Source organism: Chiloscyllium plagiosum, chromosome 9 (assembly GCF_004010195.1).
Source record: "Chiloscyllium plagiosum isolate BGI_BamShark_2017 chromosome 9, ASM401019v2, whole genome shotgun sequence".
Lineage (NCBI taxonomy): Eukaryota > Metazoa > Chordata > Chondrichthyes > Orectolobiformes > Hemiscylliidae > Chiloscyllium > Chiloscyllium plagiosum.
The window spans coordinates 7,072,505-7,089,775 of NC_057718.1; the positions used below are offsets into that span (position 1 = coordinate 7,072,505).

The following is a 17,271-nucleotide window of genomic DNA, read 5'->3' on the forward strand; positions in this document are numbered from 1 at the left end:
TCCAATAAAGCCTCTATTAAATTACAGCAAGTCAACTTTCAAAACCAGCCAGCAATGTCGATCCTCCTTTGTAGTCGTATTCTGTCTTCTGCTGCACAGATTTTTCATAAGAACAAAAAAGATACCTTTTAGATGATGGAAGAAGGTGGTCTTTTTCTGGCTAACTATCCAAAATGCCTGCTTTTTATACCCCAAGACATTGGATCATCTCATTGGTTCAATGTTGTCAAAACAATAACGTTCAAATTCAGTTGGGTTTTAGTATCTTGGGGCATAATTTAAACTGATTGGCTAAATTCAAAATGTTGTGAAAACAACTCAGTATCTGAGTTACAGATCAAATATTACATCTTCAACTTGTCCAGTACACTTTGTGCCTGTAGTCAGTCACATGACAGGTGTTTGCCAGCTTTTCAGTTTTCACGCTCTCTTAAAGGTACAGCACACACCTTCAACTTCATAACAATAGAAAAATGATTTCCTCTGATGGGTGAATGAAGAACAAGGAAAATGATCATAAAGTAAGCAACAAAATGGAAAAGCATTTCTCACACAAGAGAGAGTGGCAAGCTGTAAATCTGTCCCCCAAAGAACTATGAATGTTTGGAGTCAAATGGCGCCTTCAGGCCTTCAGAGATTAATATATTTTTGTTGGTTAGAGGGGTCAAGAGAAGACAGGTAAATGGACTCAAGATACCAATTAGGACTGATTGAGCTGATAAATCAAGTAGGCTTAAGTAATTGGATGCTCAAATCTGTTTCTCATATTGTGACTGTCTTGTCTCACTAAGTGGAGATTCAGAGAAGATCTTGATTAGGCAGAAGAAGTAACCAGGCTGACTTACCAATCACAGTGACATGGGCAATTTCACTGCCAACCACCACATTTTCTGGGAAGGTGAACTGTATATCCTTGGACCAAAGCTGTCCCTCATCCTCTGGGGCAATGAACAGAGCCTGAGAGAAGGACTGCTGTATTCCTTCAGCCTGGACACAGAAGGGGAAACAAGTTGTTAAACACTGTCAGGTAAAAATCATAGCCTGAAAATCTGGAATAATAAAGAAAAGCAAGACAACTAATCAGGAGTCAAATTGTAATAAATAAATCAGGAGTTCTGATGTTTATGGAGCTACAAATTTTATCAAAGCTAGGAATCCTGCAGCGAGTGTAACTCACCTCCCCAAAACTTGCCCACAAACTACAAGTCAGGAGTATGATGGATTTACTCCCCATTGGCCTGGATGGGTGCAGTATCGACAACATTCAAGAAGTTTGATGCCTTCCAGGACAGACCGGCCCTCTAGATTGACACCACATCCATAAACATTCATTCCCTGTGGTGGAGGCTGGTACATTTACAGTATTTAAAAAGCATCTGGATGGGTATATGAATAGGAAGGATTTAGAGGGATATTGGCCATATGCTGGCAAATGGGACTAGGTTAATTTAAGATATCTGGACAGCACAGGGGAATTGGACCGAAGGGTCTGTTTCTGTGCTGTATAAATCTGTGACTCTATGCTCAAATCTGTTTTCAAATTCCTATTTGACAGTTTGAATCCACCTTAATCACACTTTCAATTAACACAAACCAGATCACAACAAGTTACTGTGTAAAATTATTAATGTCAGACCATTTCTGGCTCTTTCACCAACCAGCCTTAAATCTGTGCTCCTTCGATTAGCAACCCACCGGAAACAAAAATTATTCTATCAAAGATACTCATGACTTTGAACACAGAAGTTAAATCTCAATCAGATCGAGGTTGGCTAAGGTACACTGCATTGTTTTCATGCTCTGGTACATTCTTTTAGATATCATTCTGGCAAGAAAGATAAATTCTAGCAAGAGGTAACTGTGATTAAACCAGGGATGTTAAGGATTGCATCACTATGTGAGAAAAAATATTTAATATGGTCAATAAAAACCCAAAGAACTGAGGATGCTGTAAATCAGAAACAAAAACAGAAATTGCTGGAAAAACTTAACAGGTCTGGCAGTATCTGTGGAAAGAAATCAGAGTCAACATTTCAAGTCCGGTGACCCTTCCTCAGAACTGGGGATCCTTCTTCAGAAACAGTGGACCCAAAATGTTAATTCTGATTTATCTTCACAGATGCTGTCATATAGTATGCTCAAGATTAGTGGTAAGCCAGAGGAATGAAAACATTTTAAAAAGCAACAAAAGACAAATAAAAAATGAACAATGCTGAGTGAGAAAATAAACTTTGAAGTTAAACATGCAAGTAATATCAAGATGGACAGCAAGATCTTCTTTAAATATATAAAAAGGAAGAGATACATCAGGATGACACAGTGGCTCTGTGCTTAACACTGCAGCCTCACAGCACCAGGGCCCTAGTTTTGATTTCAGATTTGTGTGACTGTCTGTGGGGAGTTTGCACATTCTCCCCGTGTCTGCGTGGGTTTCCTCTGCGTACTTTGGTTTCTTCCAAAAATCCCAAGTTGTGCAAATTAGGTGGATTGACCATGGGAAGTGGCCTACAGTGGCCAGGGATATGCAGGCTGGGTAGATTAGTCATGCGAAATGTAGGAATAGGGTAGGAGTATGGGTCTGGGTGGGATGCTCTTTGGAGGGTTGGTGCGAGCTCGATGGGCTGAATGGCCTGCTTCCACACTGGAAGGTTTCTGTAATGAAATGGGGAGCCAGGAAATTGCAGAGAAGTTAAGTTAATGCTTTGCGTCAGTTTTCACAGCAGGAAACTCTGGTAATCTTTCAGAAATTACTGAGGAATCAAGGGGTAGTAGGAGGAGAGGAAAGAATTGTAATTATATCTTGAGGAAAAAGTGACAGGAGAACTAATGGGGCTAAAGAGAGATACTTCTGCTGGACGTGATGGGATACATTCTGGGAAAACAGAGATAATTAATGCACTGATAGTAAGTTCCAAAAATCCTTATGTTCTGGAAAAGACCCAGAGAATTGGAAAATTACTAATGTAGCACCTTCAGTTAAAAAGGGAAGGGGTCAAGGAAAAGGTATTGATAAGCTAGTTTGCTTAATGTCCATTATGCTATGGAAAAAGTTAAAAGTATATTGTAAAAGATGTAATAACAGAGCATTTAGAAATTCACAGCATGATCAAACAGAGTCAGCATGAAGGGGAAATCATGCCTGAACAATTTACTGACATTTCTTCGAGGAGTTAACGAGCTGGATAGAAAAAGAGCAGGCTAGCTAATAGAAAGTGTTTTCAGGATGGATGCCTGTAACAGAGTGATCAGTGCTGGGACCACAATTATTCACAATATCCATTAATGACTGTGATGAGGAAAGTGTATGTACTATTCTCCAAATTTGCAGATGACACAAGGATAGACGGAAAGCTAAGAGGTGAGAATGATTAAAACAGTCTGCAGATGGATGTAGGCAATTTAAACAATTGTGCAAAAACACATGCGATGATGCTGTCACTTTAACAAGATTATTTAGTCCTTGGTTTTTCTCAAGAGAGGTTGTAAAGGCAGAGATGCAGAAGTGTCTAGTTTAACAATGGCAGGGGAGTGGCCAGTTCTCCCAGTTCAGGGTTTTTTCTAGTTTGGTTTAGCTGTGGCAATCACAAGATGCTCAGTGTTTAGAGAAAGGCTCCAAGCTTCAGCAGATGACTCCTGACTGACTTTTTCTCTGAAATCTCTCCTGTTTGTCAGACCCTGTGTTTGAATTTATCTTTTTGCCAAGGGGTGTGTTTACAAGATGTTACTGGGTTGGAACAACTCCTTAGTTAAGTTGCTGTATTGGGTCAGTTAAGTTTTCTTTTGTTTGTGATTCAACTATAGTGTTAAATAAATTCTGATTTGCTTAAAGCCAAATGGTTTGACCAGCTGCATCACACCTGGAACATCCACTCGACATCTACCTCTAAAATAAGAAAACATTAGGGTCTGGCCTACCTTCTTAAAATATTTTGAGAGGCTCCGACCCGGTCCATAACTCACAACAGATAGAATATAAAGGGGGAAAATGTGAGGTTATGTACTTTGGCAAGAAGAATATTATTCAGAGACGTAGAGAGCTACAGCACAGAAAAAGGCCATTCGGCCCTTCGTGTTAGTGCCAGTCAAACACAGGCACCGAGCTATTCTAATCTTAATTTCCAGCACTTGACCCATAGGTGTACATGCCTTGGCATCACAAGTTCCCCCTCATCCTTCAATGTTACCGAAATTTTCATTGGTGACAAACTGTAGAAAGCTATGAAATGGAAGGATTTGGGAGTCCCCATTCTTAAATTACAAACAGGAAGGAGGAACTCGGGAAGGTGAGGGTAATGCTGCCCTTTATTTGAAAGGGTTTGAAGTACGAGAGTAAGGAAGTTTTGCCAAGTCTATTCAAGGCACTGGTCAGACCACAGTTCTAAACAGTTTTGGTCCCCTTACCCATGGAAAGATATGTTGGCATTGGAGGCAGTTCAGTAAAGGTTCACAGGCTGATACCAGATAGGGAGAGACTTTCAAATGAGGAGGGGCTGACTAGGTTAGGCCTTTTCTCAGATTCTGGATCAGTGGTGCTGGAAGAGCACAGCAATTCAGGCAGCATCCGAGGACAGGCAAAATCGACGTTTCGGGCAAAAGCCCTTCATCAGGAATAAAGGCAGAGAGCCTGAAGCGTGGAGAGATAAGCTTGAGGAGGGTGGGGGTGGGATAGATGCTATGCTACTCTATGCTACTCTATCCCCACCCCCACCCTCCTCGAGCTTATCTCTCCACGCTTCAGGCTCTCTGCCTTTATTCCTGATGAAGGGCTTTTGCCCGAAACGTCGATTTTGCCTGTCCTCGGATGCTGCCTGAATTGCTGTGCTCTTCCAGCACCACTGATCCAGAATCTGGTTTCCAGCATCTGCAGTCATTGTTTTTACCTTTTTAGGCCTTCTCTCATTCCAGTGTGGAAGAATCAGAGGCGACTTATTGAAACATACTGAGAGAATTTGACAGGGCAGACTCAAAAATGTTGTTTCCCCTTGTAGAGAGTCTGGAACCAGAGGGCATCATTTCAGAATAAGGGGTCGCACATATAAAACAGAGATGAGGAGGAATTTCATCCACCAGAGAGTTGGTGAAGCTGTGGAACTCTTTTCCACAGAGCGTTATTGAAGCTGAATAGTTTACAATGTTCAAAGCTGAGAATAGATACATTTTTAATCACAAATGAATCAAAAGTTATAGAGGAGTGGCAGGAAAATGCAGCTGAGGATTATCAACTCACTCACGAGCTCAGTGAATAGCAGAGCAAACCCAATGGGTTGAACGGCCTGCTTTGCTTCTGGGTTTTATGTTCTTATGCAAGACATCAAAAGCATGGAACTTCTTCCCACCATTGGCTTCCCTTTCAAACCTCAAGTCGTTTGCCATTCGATGTAACTCCTGATTTCTCCCTATCTTTGTCTCTTGCCATCTTCCATCATATCTCCAGCAAATAAAGATACTGTTGCCTCCAGAGTTTAACCCTTTGCATCCTTCCTCATCTCTCCCAGTCAACACACTTTTCTGCTTCTTTCTTTCTGTGATATATCCCCTTCAAACTCTTCCTGCACTCCAGGTTTTGGCTCCTACGCTTGAGTTTCACAGCAGTAATAAAAGGTTGGCTTTGAAAGAGTCTGAGTTAAGGGATTAGTCCTGATCTCTAAACTCACTTGAGGCTACTTATCGGCTTAAACCTAGGCCAAAGCTCATGCTTCAAGTTAAACAACAGGTTTATGTCTCCATTATCTGTAACTCGGCCGACGTAGTGGAGATTAGTGCCACGCAACATCTGCAATGCATTTGTAAAATTTTGGTTCAATTCAATCTCCCCATTGTTGTCCCTTTTTTAGGTGAACACTGAAGCAGGGATCTGAAATGGATTTGACACGGTCCAAATAATCCAAGTACATAGCCAAGGAGAGTCAAATCCAAAAGCATTAATGGCAGGAACTGTGAAATCCGAGTCGGAATTTTATATTCAGCTTCTTCCAACGAGCTGAAGATTGCCTGGTGTTAGTCATGGTTCAGTTGGTAGCTCTCAGGTCCCTGACTCAGAAGGTGAGGGGGTTCATGTAGCCTGAAAGAGATTTGAGTTAATGCCCCAGTGACGTACTGAGGGCAGGTTACACTGGGAGATGGTGGTATAGTGGCAATGTCACTAGACCAGCAAGCTGATAGATAGGGGTGATGTATTGAAATCCCACCACAGAAGCTGGTGGAATCTTACATTCACTTTTAAAGTTTGGAATTAAAGGTCTCACAAAACCTAAAGGCCTATCCAGTTCAGGAATGTTCTTTAGGGAGAGAGATGGGCCATCCTTACTTGGTCTGCTGACTCCAGGCGCATTGCAGTATTAACAGCTCTCTAAAATAACCTAATTCAGGGGCATACGGGTATAGGCAATAATGCTGACCTTTGTCAAAAAGTGCTCACTTCCTCTGGAAGAGTAAAGGGAAAAAAATGACAGAGGTATTATTTTTCAGTTAAAAATCCTTCAGGTAGCTGTGGAGCAATATCATAAGAAGGAGCAGTGCTCTGAAAGCTACAAATCACACAACGCCAGGTTATAGTCCAACAGGTTTAATTGGTTATCATCACCTGATGAAGGAGCAGCGTTCCGAAAGCTAGTGCTTCCAATTAAACCTGTTGGACTATAACTTGGTGTTGTGTGATTTGTAACTTTGCCCACCCCAGTCCAACACTGGCCCCTCCACATCATGGTTACCATCGACACCACTAACTGCTGGCTCAAAGTAGACAGGATCTCGAAAAAGGTCATGCTTGCCAACACAGCAAGGTGTCTTATGATCCTGCTCCACAGCTCCTGACAATGGAGCAGTGCTCCGAAAGCTAGTACTTCGATATGGACCTGTTGGGCTATAACCTGGTGTTGTGTGATTTTCAACTTTGTCCATCCCAGTCCAACACCTGCACCTCCACATCATTATTTTTCAGGTAACATCAAGCAGAGGTATTGTCCAACCTCTTAGAGGCATAATAGATCCCGTTATTTCAAAGAAGAGAACACAAAGTCAAAATGAGTTGTATTTCTGCAATTGGACAAAACTTACTGAACAACCCTAGGTGACCAAATAATTCCATTAACAAGCAATCTAGGATGACCAACGTGGCTCACTTACACTTATTGGAAGCTTCATACAGTCATGTGCAGGACCCTGCCCTTTACAGGAATAAAGAAATACATTTGGGTATTGTGATCCTTTTTGAGTTAAAACAAAGCATTCAGATCAATAGTTCCCGAGAGCTTTCTCCATAACAACACACCAACCAATCAGTGTTGACTAGCCAACCAATCAGCGCTATTTTCATAGGCAAAATAAATTATCGCTTATTTTTAAAGTTTGGCATTCTTGCGTAAGTCCTGATGTGTAGAAGAGAAATGTTATTTTTAAGCAGGATTAGTTTAATTTAGAACTGCAGTGTAGATTCCAGGTCACAACTTACTGCATTCTAAATAACATTTTTATCTCTCCTCAGCTGTGTTCTCAGATTACCCCATTCACACCTCCCGACTATCGGAAATTGTTTCACCTTAATGTCCGGGAAGACAAATTGATGATTGTACCATGTAAGGTTAAAGGCTATATTTTTAACCTTCATTTTATTTAGTCTACCTCACAATTGGCAGCAATGGGCGGCACGGTGGCACAGTGGTTAGCACTGCTGCCTCACAGCGCCAGAGACCCGGGTTCAATTCCCGCCTCAGGCTTATATTTTTAACCTTCATTTTATTTAGTCTACCTCACAATTGGCAGCATCTATATTTCATAAACTCGTAAATGTCTCTGCTCTCAGAAGCACTTGGCTTCAATGCTTCAAGTCCATCATCATCAAATCCCTACAGTATGGAAAGGGACTATTTGACTCATTGAATCGACACCAACCCTCTGAAAAGCATCTCACCCAAAGCCGCTCTATACTCATAATCCTGCATTTCCCATGGTCAATCCACCTAACCTGCACACCTTTGGACTGTGGGAGGAAACTGGAGTACCCTGAGGAAACCCACGCAGACACAGGGATAATGTGCATACTCCACACAGACAGTCAGCCAAGGATGGATATTGAAACAGGCTCCGGGAGACAGCAGTGCTAACCAGTGAGCTACCATATACCCATCATACAGCCACACAGCACAGAAACAGTCCTTTCGGTCCAATCAGTCAATGCCGACCATAATCCCAAACTAAACTAGTCCCACCTGCCTGCACATGGCCCATATCCCTCCAAACCCTTTCCTATTCATGTACTTATCCAAATGACTTTTAAAGGTTGTAATTGTATCTGCATCAATCACTTTTGCTGAAATTTTGTTCCACACACCAGCCCCTCTGTGTAAAAACGTTGCCCCTCACGTCCTTTGTAAATCTTTCTTCTCTCACTTTAAAAATATGGCCCTTTGTCTTTAAATCCTCCACCTTAAGGAGAATACCCTTGTCATTCACCTTCTCTCTGCTCCTTATGATTTTATAAACCTCTATAAGGTCACCCCTGAACCTCAAATGCTCCAGTGAAAAAAGTCCCAGCCTATCCAGTCCATTTTTATATTTCAAACACTCCATTCCAAGCAACATCCTGGCAAATCTTTTCTGAGCCCTCTCCAGTTTAAAAATATCCTTCCTATAATTGGCAGCCAGAACTGCACACAGAACTCTGGAAGAGGCCTCATTGATGTCCTGTACAACCTCAACATGACGCCCCAACTCCTGTACTCAAAGCTCTCAGCAATGAAGGCAAGCATGCTCAACGTCTTCTTAACCGCTGAGAGAACTGTGAATGCTGTTAGTCAGAACCAAAAACAGAAGTTGATGGAAAGTCTCAGCTGGTCTGGCAGCATCTGTGAAGGATCACGGACCCAAAACGTTAACTTTAATTTGTCTTCACAGATGCTGCCAGACCTGCTGAGCTTTTCTAGCAACTTCTGGTTTTGTATCTTCTTAACCATCCTGCCTACCTGTGATGTAAATTTCAAAAATTGTGCACCTGAACTCCTAGTACTTTCTGTTCTACAACATTACCCAGGGCCCTACCATTAGTTAAAGTCATAGAGTTATTCTGCACAGAAAAAGACCCTTCAATCTAATTTGTCCATGTCCTAAATTAATCTCTTCCCATTTGCCAGCATTTAGCCCATACCCCTCAAAACAATTCCTATTCATATACCCATCCAGATGCCTTTAAAATGTTGCAATTGTACCAACCTCCACCACTTCCTCTAGCAGCTCATTCCACACACGCACCACCCTCTGTGTGAAAACGTTGCCCCTCAGGTCCCTTTTATATATTTCCTCCTCTCACCCTAAACCTATGCCCTTTAGTTTCGGACACCTCTAGCCTGGAAATACATTTTTGGCTATTCACCCTATCTATGCCCCTCATGATTTTATAAACCTCTATATGGTCACCCCTCAGCCTCCGATGCTCCAGGGACACCAGCCCCAGTCTATTCAGCCTCTCCCTGTAGCACAAAACCCTCCTACCCTGGCAGCATCCTTGTAAATCTTTTCTGAACCCTTACAAGTTTCACAACATCTTTCCTGCAGCAGGGAGATGAGAATTGAACGCGATGTTCCAAACGTGGTCTCGCCAATGTTCTGTACAGCCACAACATGACCTCCCAGCTCCTCTACTCAATTCACTGATCAGTAAAGACAAATGTACCAAACATCCTCTTCACTATCCTGTCTACCTATAACTCCACTTTCAAGGATCTATAAACCTGCACCTCAAGGTCTCTTTGTTCGGCAACCCTCCCTAGGACCTTACCATTAAGTGTTTAAGTGCTGCCCTGATTTGCCTTACCAAAAGCAACACCTTATATTTATCTAAATTAAACTCCATCTGCCACTCCTCAGCCCATTGGCCCAGCTGATCAAGATCCCATTGTAATCTGAGGTAACCTTCTGCGCTGTCTAGTACACCTCCAATTTTGGTGTCATCTGTAAACTTACTCACCATTCCTCCTATATTCACATCCAAATCATTTATTGAAATGATGAAAAGCAGTGGACCCAGCACCGATCCTTGTGGTACACCATTGGTCACAGGCCTCCAATCTGAAAAACAGCCCTCACCACCACCCTCTGTCTTCTGCCTTCAAGCCAATTTTGTATCCAAGTGGCGAGATCTCCCTGTGTTCTATGTAATCCAACCTTGCTAACCATTCTACCATGTGGAACCTTGTTGAACATCTTGCTGAAGTCCATGTCGACAACATCATTGTATCAATTCTGTTCTTTATGTCACCTGGCATATTTTTGGTAAATCTCTCTTGCAACCTCTCCAAGGTCTTGACATCCTTCCCAAAATGTGGTGCCCCCTACTGGGCATAACCCTCTGGTGGAGACTAATCAATTATTTCATAATAGTTCAGCACAACTGCTTTGCTATGGCAAAACATTCCTCTCCATATCAAATCCCTAATCAGTGCCTTTTAATAACTTTCTTGCTGTGTCCAGTTCTGGTTACCCAGTTATAGAAAGGATATTATTAAGCTGCAGAGGGAGCAGAAGAGATTTACCAGGATGTTGCCAGGTATGGAAGGTTTGAGTCATAAAGAGAGATGGATAGGCTGGGACTTTTTTCATTGGACGGTAGGAAGTTGAGACGTGACCCGATAGAAGTTTATAAAATAATTAAAGCTATAGATCGACTTTATGGTCGTTGTCTTTTGCCCAAAAGGGGGCATTTTAAGACTGGGGCGGGGGGCACATTTTTAAGGTGGGAGGAGAAAGATATAAAAAAGAAAAGAAGAGGCAATATTTTTACTTGGAGGGTGGTTCGCGTGTGGATTGAACTTCCTGAGGAAGTGATGAATGTGGGTACAATTACAACATTTAAAGAGACATTTGGATAGATACACAAATAGGAAAGGTTTGGAGGGATATGGGCCTGGAACAGGCAAGTGGGACTAGTTCAGTTTGAGATTACATTTGGTATGGACTGTTGAAGAGAAGGGTCTGATTCTGTGCTGTATGACTCTATGATTCTATTTGTATCTGTGCAAGGGTTATGACATAGTAAAAATGATATCTTCAAACCAGACCATTAAGGGATAATTGCTAAGGGTTAATTGGACATGACAGTGAGTAGTTAGAGACAAGTGAAAGATTACTTGCCTGATGCAAAAACATCTTATTTTGGCTTTTGGGTTACTGTATAACCTTGCTTGTCAGTGGGAATCATATTTTAATGCAGTTGACACGTGGCCACCTGGATGATATTTTCAGCTTATTGTCTGCACAAAATCTGGAAAAGCACTGAAAGTACTGAGAGTAGTAAGCAATGGTGATACATCACGGAACCAGAACAGTATTAATATCAGGGACTCTGCAGCTCTCGTTGGACACCACCTTGGAGTGAGATCATGACTGGTGTCAGGAAGCTTGAGTTCTGCAGGCATGCCAACGTAAAATGGGGTCCGCGATGGGCAGAACGCAGTGACACTCGCTGTTAGACATGTCAAACGTGTCAAAAATCATTTAAGCTATAATTCCACTCATTAGTGTGTAGATATATTCTACTATGTCTAAAGTAGATTACAGATTTTATATATATATATCATAATATTTATATTTACTGGTATATATATTGCTTAATATAGATTGACTACCATACATATATAAATATATTTACTGATTAATACTAATTAATATACTAATATAACTGCTAATAATCTCATTAATTTGGATCACTTAACCCATAGAGTTATTTTTGTAACATTCCATCAAATCCACTATAACATATAGGCATGTGTGAAGGTGTATAATGATTGCATCTTGCGGGGATGTCCAGCCTACTCCTGTTACTTTTTCTACTCTTTCTGAATCTGCCGCATTTACTTCACAGAAAGAAACAAGGAATTGGAATCTGCCAAACCAAAACGCTACCTTTACTAAAACGTATTTGGTGACAGCGTCGAATGCAACTCCAGATGTGGCTTTAACGGTGATGGGAATCTTGCCAAGGCCCTTCATCTTGATGGGGAAATAAAATACATGGGAATCTTGACTCAACACAGAGCCTTTCAGCTTGTTGGGGTCAAGATCCTTCTTATCTGGTACGATGATGAAATCAAACAAATCACTTGGTTCAACTGTCACCCAAACCTGCACGTTAAAAAATATAAACAAGTTAGTATCTAGCCATCTGCAACATGAGTTAACCAGCCCTGTTAGTTCTCTCTCTCTCTCTCTCTCTCTGTCCATGACAAGCCTTTAGAACAACACTTACAATGAATGGCTCAACAAACCTATTAAAATGCTTATGGCTTTTTTAAAATTATTCTTTCATGGGACATGGGCATCACTAGCTGGGCCAGCATTTAAGTCCCATCCCTAACATTCCAGACAGTTAAGAGCCAACCACATTGCTGTGGGTCTGGAATTCCTAAAGAACATTGGTGAATCAGGTGGGCTTTTCCGCAGCAATGGTTTCATGGTCATTGTTAAACTCTGACTTCCAGATTATTATTCCACCATCTGCCATGGGGGGATTTAAACCCTAGTCCCGAGAACACTTCTGGGATCTCAGGATTAATGGTCTCGCTATAATGTGACTGGGTCATCGCCTTCCCCTGTTCTAAGGGACAACTGAATTAATCACATTTAGAATGAGACAGTATTTCTATAAGCATTATTAAATTCATCCCCTCCCAAAAACAATACTCATGTTATTCTCAAAGGGAACTGGGTTCCGGAAAGTGGCAGCTGTGGGCTGGGAGCTGGGGGTGGTTGAGGTCAACATTGGATTTGAGAGTTGAGGTCCAAGAGCCAGGCGGCAAGAGAGAGGGTAAGGGGCAGAGCACGGGTCTGGAGCTGATAGGGATGACGTCTAGGAACAGGCAGCCTGGACCAGGGATCCAGGGATGGTACAGTGGTTCAGTGGTTAGCACTGCTGCTTCATGGCACCAGAGACTTGTGTTCAATTCCACCCTCAAGTGACTGTTTGTGTGGAGTTTGCACATTCTCTCCGTGTCTGTGTGGGTTTCCTCCTGGTGCTCCAGTTTCCCCCCACAATCCAAAGATGTGCAGGTTAGAGTGGGGTAGCCATGGGAAATGCAGGGTGACAGGGATAGGGATGGGTGGGAGGGGAATGGGTCTGAGTGGGATGCTCTTCGAGGGCCTGTGTGGACTCAATGGGCCGAATGGTCTGATTCCACACTGTAGGGATTCTATGTGCTGGTAATGGAAGCCCGAGGTCATTTGGCAGAGGTCAAAGTGGGGAGCCAGAGCCAGGAGCAGCGTGCCTGCTGATACCAGGAGGTAGAGAGGACATGTTTAGGTGCTATATGAGTGAAAATCTGACAGATGCTGTTAAAATGAAGATTGTGTTGATTGCTAAATTTAAATTTGAGACAGAGAGATCTGAGAAGCAGTAAATAGCAGCTGTCTGGTTAAAATGTTCCAGGTTTGGTCTTTGTATGATGGAAACCCATTGACTATGACCCCATCAATCTATGGAAGGTGTTATTAGAGTGATGGCAGAGGTATAAGTTAATTATTTTGAAAAACATTTATTGCTTACTTATACCTGTCACTGTATGCCAATTTACATACTCTGATATTGAGGAACATTGAGCAGCCCTTTTGTGTGATGGCTTCAATTTTAATGAGTTTCATAATTATTGAACATATTGACGAAATCTTCTATCTCTACCTCTGTGTGAGTTTATGTCAACACAAATAGAGGCAGCAGTGTTACTCTGTGACCACCTCACCTAACAAATAAATGAGAATTGCAAATTAGACCCTGCAAGCCATGAAGTACACCCTGAGAATCACAAACAAAACCCTCTAGAGGAGCCATTGGAACAGAAATATAATTATGTCCTGCTGTGATGTTTATCAGGCTAAAATGGTCACCAATTTCTTCCCTTCAATTTTCTGCTCTCTGTATCCTCATACCAGTGATTACAATATGCTCTTTCTAGTAAATTGAAGCAGTCTTTCGCTCACTAATCTAATGCTATGGCAAGATGAAATGATCCCACAGTATTCATAAAATGCCATTACTAATAGGTACGACGTAGGAATGCATTAACGTTTTATCCCAACTACAAAATATTCATGTAGGAGATTGAAACTGCAGGAGAGGGATTACCTCCAGGTCCTGCTGAAGGTAGTTGAAAATATTTATTTCCAAAATGAGTTGTTCGCCTTTGGTTACAGAGTACGGGAGGTTTAGTTCCAGAAAGAAAGATTTGAAGACTTCCAACTGTTAAACAGAACAAACTGGTATTAGCATAGACACAGGAACACAGGTCATAGATTTGGTGATGAACCCATCTGATGAAGACTGCTCTCAAGTAATTGACGAAGCCAAAACATGTGTTTAGTTTCAATGTGTTAAAAGTTAATGAATGGAAATACCCCAGATCTCCTTCTGTTGGCAGAGGCAGATACAATGGTACTGACTTAGGACAAGAGAACATTACATATAATCACTTCTATATAGCTTGAATATAATACCTTCAGGCTGTTTCAAGGTAATTAAACCAAATAGAATTGAGTTGGTTGAGTCCTAAAAGACATAGCTGCTAGACAGGGTCTGTAACAAGTGGTGGGGGAACCAACAAGGGGGAGAAATATACTTGACCTCACCCTCACCTATCTGCCTGCTGCAGATGCATTGATCCATGACAGTAAATTGGGAGAGTGGTTGACAAAGTAGAGATAATGGGTAGGTACTCAAATCGGCATAATGTGACCAGTGGTGTCCCTTAAGGATTTGTGTCAGGGCCTCAATAAATCACATTTTTTTTAATGACTTGGATAATGGCATTGAAAGTCATACAACCAAATTTGCTGATGACACAAAGCTAGGCAGATTGTAGACAGTGTAGATGATAGCATAAAATTACAAAGGGACATTGATAGGTTAAGTGAATGAGCAAAACTGTGACAGATGGAGCTCATCGTAAACAAATATCAAGTTATCTATTTTGGACTGAGAAAGAATAGATCAGGGTGCTTTCAAGATGGTATGAAGTGGACATCCAAAGAGACTTGGGGGTTCAGGTGCGTAGATCTTTAAAGGGTCACAAAGAAAATGCAGAAAATAATCAAGGAAACTAATGGAATGTTGCCCTTTTTTTCTAAAGGACTGAAGCACAAAGATGCAGATGTTTAAATAGAACAATTGGCCTTAGCAATATTATACAAAACTTTGGTTAAATCCCATTGTAGCACTTGGAATAGATCAATGCACCATACTTAGGAAAGATATATTGGCCTTGGAGGGAGGACAACATTGGTTGATAAGAATGATACTTGGATTTCAGGGGTTAACTATTGAGAAGAGATCATACAAACTGAGCCTGCTTTCTCTAGAATTTAGAAGATTGAGGGGGTGATCTGATCAAAGTCTTCAAGATATTAACATGAAAAGACAGGATAGATAAAGATAAACTATTTATACTTGTTGGGGAATTTTAGAACTAGTCTGAGAGTCAGATCACTTAGGAGTGATGTTAGGAAGCACTTCTACACACAAAGAGTGATAGAGGTTTGGAACCGTCTTCCATAAATAACAATGGATGCTGGATGAGTTGTTAATTTTAAGTCTGAGATACATAAACTTTTGTTAAGTAAAGGTATTAAGGGAAATGGGCCAAAGGCAGATATATGGAGATAGGTCACAGATGATCCAGAATCTCACTGAATGGCAGAACAGGCTAGAGGGGCTGAATGGCCTACTCCTGTCCCTACATTTCTATGCTCCTAGTATTAGTAAGAGTGACCACCACACAATCCTTGTGCACTTCACATTGAGAATCATCTCATCGTGTTGTGTGGCTCTATCATGGTGCTAAATGGGACAGACTTTAAACAGATTGAGCAACTCAATACTGAGCATCTGTGAAGCACTGTGGGCCATCAACAGCAGCAGAAATATACTCCAACAGCAACCTGTAACCTCATATCCCCCACTCAACCATTACCATCTTGCTCGGGGATGACCCCTGGCTCAGCAAAGAGTGCAGGAGTCCATGGCATACCAAACCCCAGGCTGTCTAGTATATATTGTGGTTGGGTCCACAAGTACCATCTGGATGCCTTGGGTAGATTCATGGGCACCAGCTTTGCTTACTGGGATTAACTTAAATCATTGATTGAAGTGGAGAAGGGTATGAAATGAAGTCTTCAGCAATTAAGAGGGTCAATATTGATCAGGTATTTCCTTTTATATATTTCTTAATAACTCGTTACATTTACATCTGAAAAACATCATAGATTCTTGTGAAAGATCAGGTTAGATGCAGAGCAAGTACACAATACTGTTTAACACCACAGAATTTGGCACTCAGAAACTGGTACGGAAAACCTGTTCACTCATCACAACAACCCCCTCCTGGTCAGAGACATTCTCATAACATCAGTAAACCCTTTCAGATATTAAACGCCTCAGAGCACTCTATCACTCCTCTGCCTTCTCCTCCCATTGTCTTGAACACATTTCCATTCCAATATTTATCCAATTCTCCAGATGTCTGTGGGATTGTTAGTGGGAATGACACATCACCAATGGTGAGAAAGTGTCAGGGATAGAGGATGATCAATATAAGGCAGTGCAAGATTACAACATATTACGGAATAAATCCAAGGTGCCATTTGAAAGCAAGGAACAAAAATTATGAGAAATAACTCCCTTTCAGGCTCCACTAATCAAATTTGTGAACAGCCAAGATGCTGTGATTTATTTTGCTTTTTTTTTGTTTGGGAAGGGTATTAAAGTGTGTACGTGGAATAAAAAGAACTGAATGTAACAACTTTCATAAGCAACGCTTTAGGAAGTAACAACTTTCTTCAAACCCTTTTCTCTGGAGCCATCTTGTGGCTACGTTTGAATTTCACATCCTGCCCATAAATGAGAAATTAAACCGGAACATAACCCTTCTAGATTCTTGTCAGAGCCTTCCTGTTACACTATTCTCCCATGACAAAGTTCCATATTCCAGTCCTTTCTCATGCATGGTTTGACAAAAATCTCACAAGGTCAGAATTAAAATTAACAACTGACCTCAAACCATTTGCTGAAAATGTGTTGCTGGAAAAGCGCAGCAGGTCAGGCAGCATCCAGGGAACAGGAGAATCGACGTTTCGGGCATAAGCCCTTCTTCAGGAATGAGGAAAGTTTGTCCAGCAGGCTAAGATAAAAGGTAGGGAGGAGGGACTGGGGGAGGAACGTCGGAAATGTGATAGGTGGAAAGAGGTCAAGGTGAGGGTGATAGGTCAGACTGAGGTGGGGGCGGAGAGGTCAGGAAG

The 17,271-nt window shown here is 41.6% G+C and overlaps 1 protein-coding gene across 1 annotated transcript in view; it reads right to left on the bottom strand.

The window, feature by feature from the left end:
* cd109 (CD109 molecule) overlaps nucleotides 1-17,271 on the bottom strand; it is a 133,759-nt gene that overhangs the window by 48,116 nt on the left and 68,372 nt on the right. The window contains exons 19-21 of the mRNA XM_043696746.1: nucleotides 14,108-14,221; nucleotides 11,896-12,114; nucleotides 846-987 (exon numbers count right to left, since the gene is read on the bottom strand). Coding sequence (XP_043552681.1) covers nucleotides 846-987; nucleotides 11,896-12,114; nucleotides 14,108-14,221 — 475 coding nt within the window. The remainder of the gene's footprint in view (nucleotides 1-845; nucleotides 988-11,895; nucleotides 12,115-14,107; nucleotides 14,222-17,271) is intronic.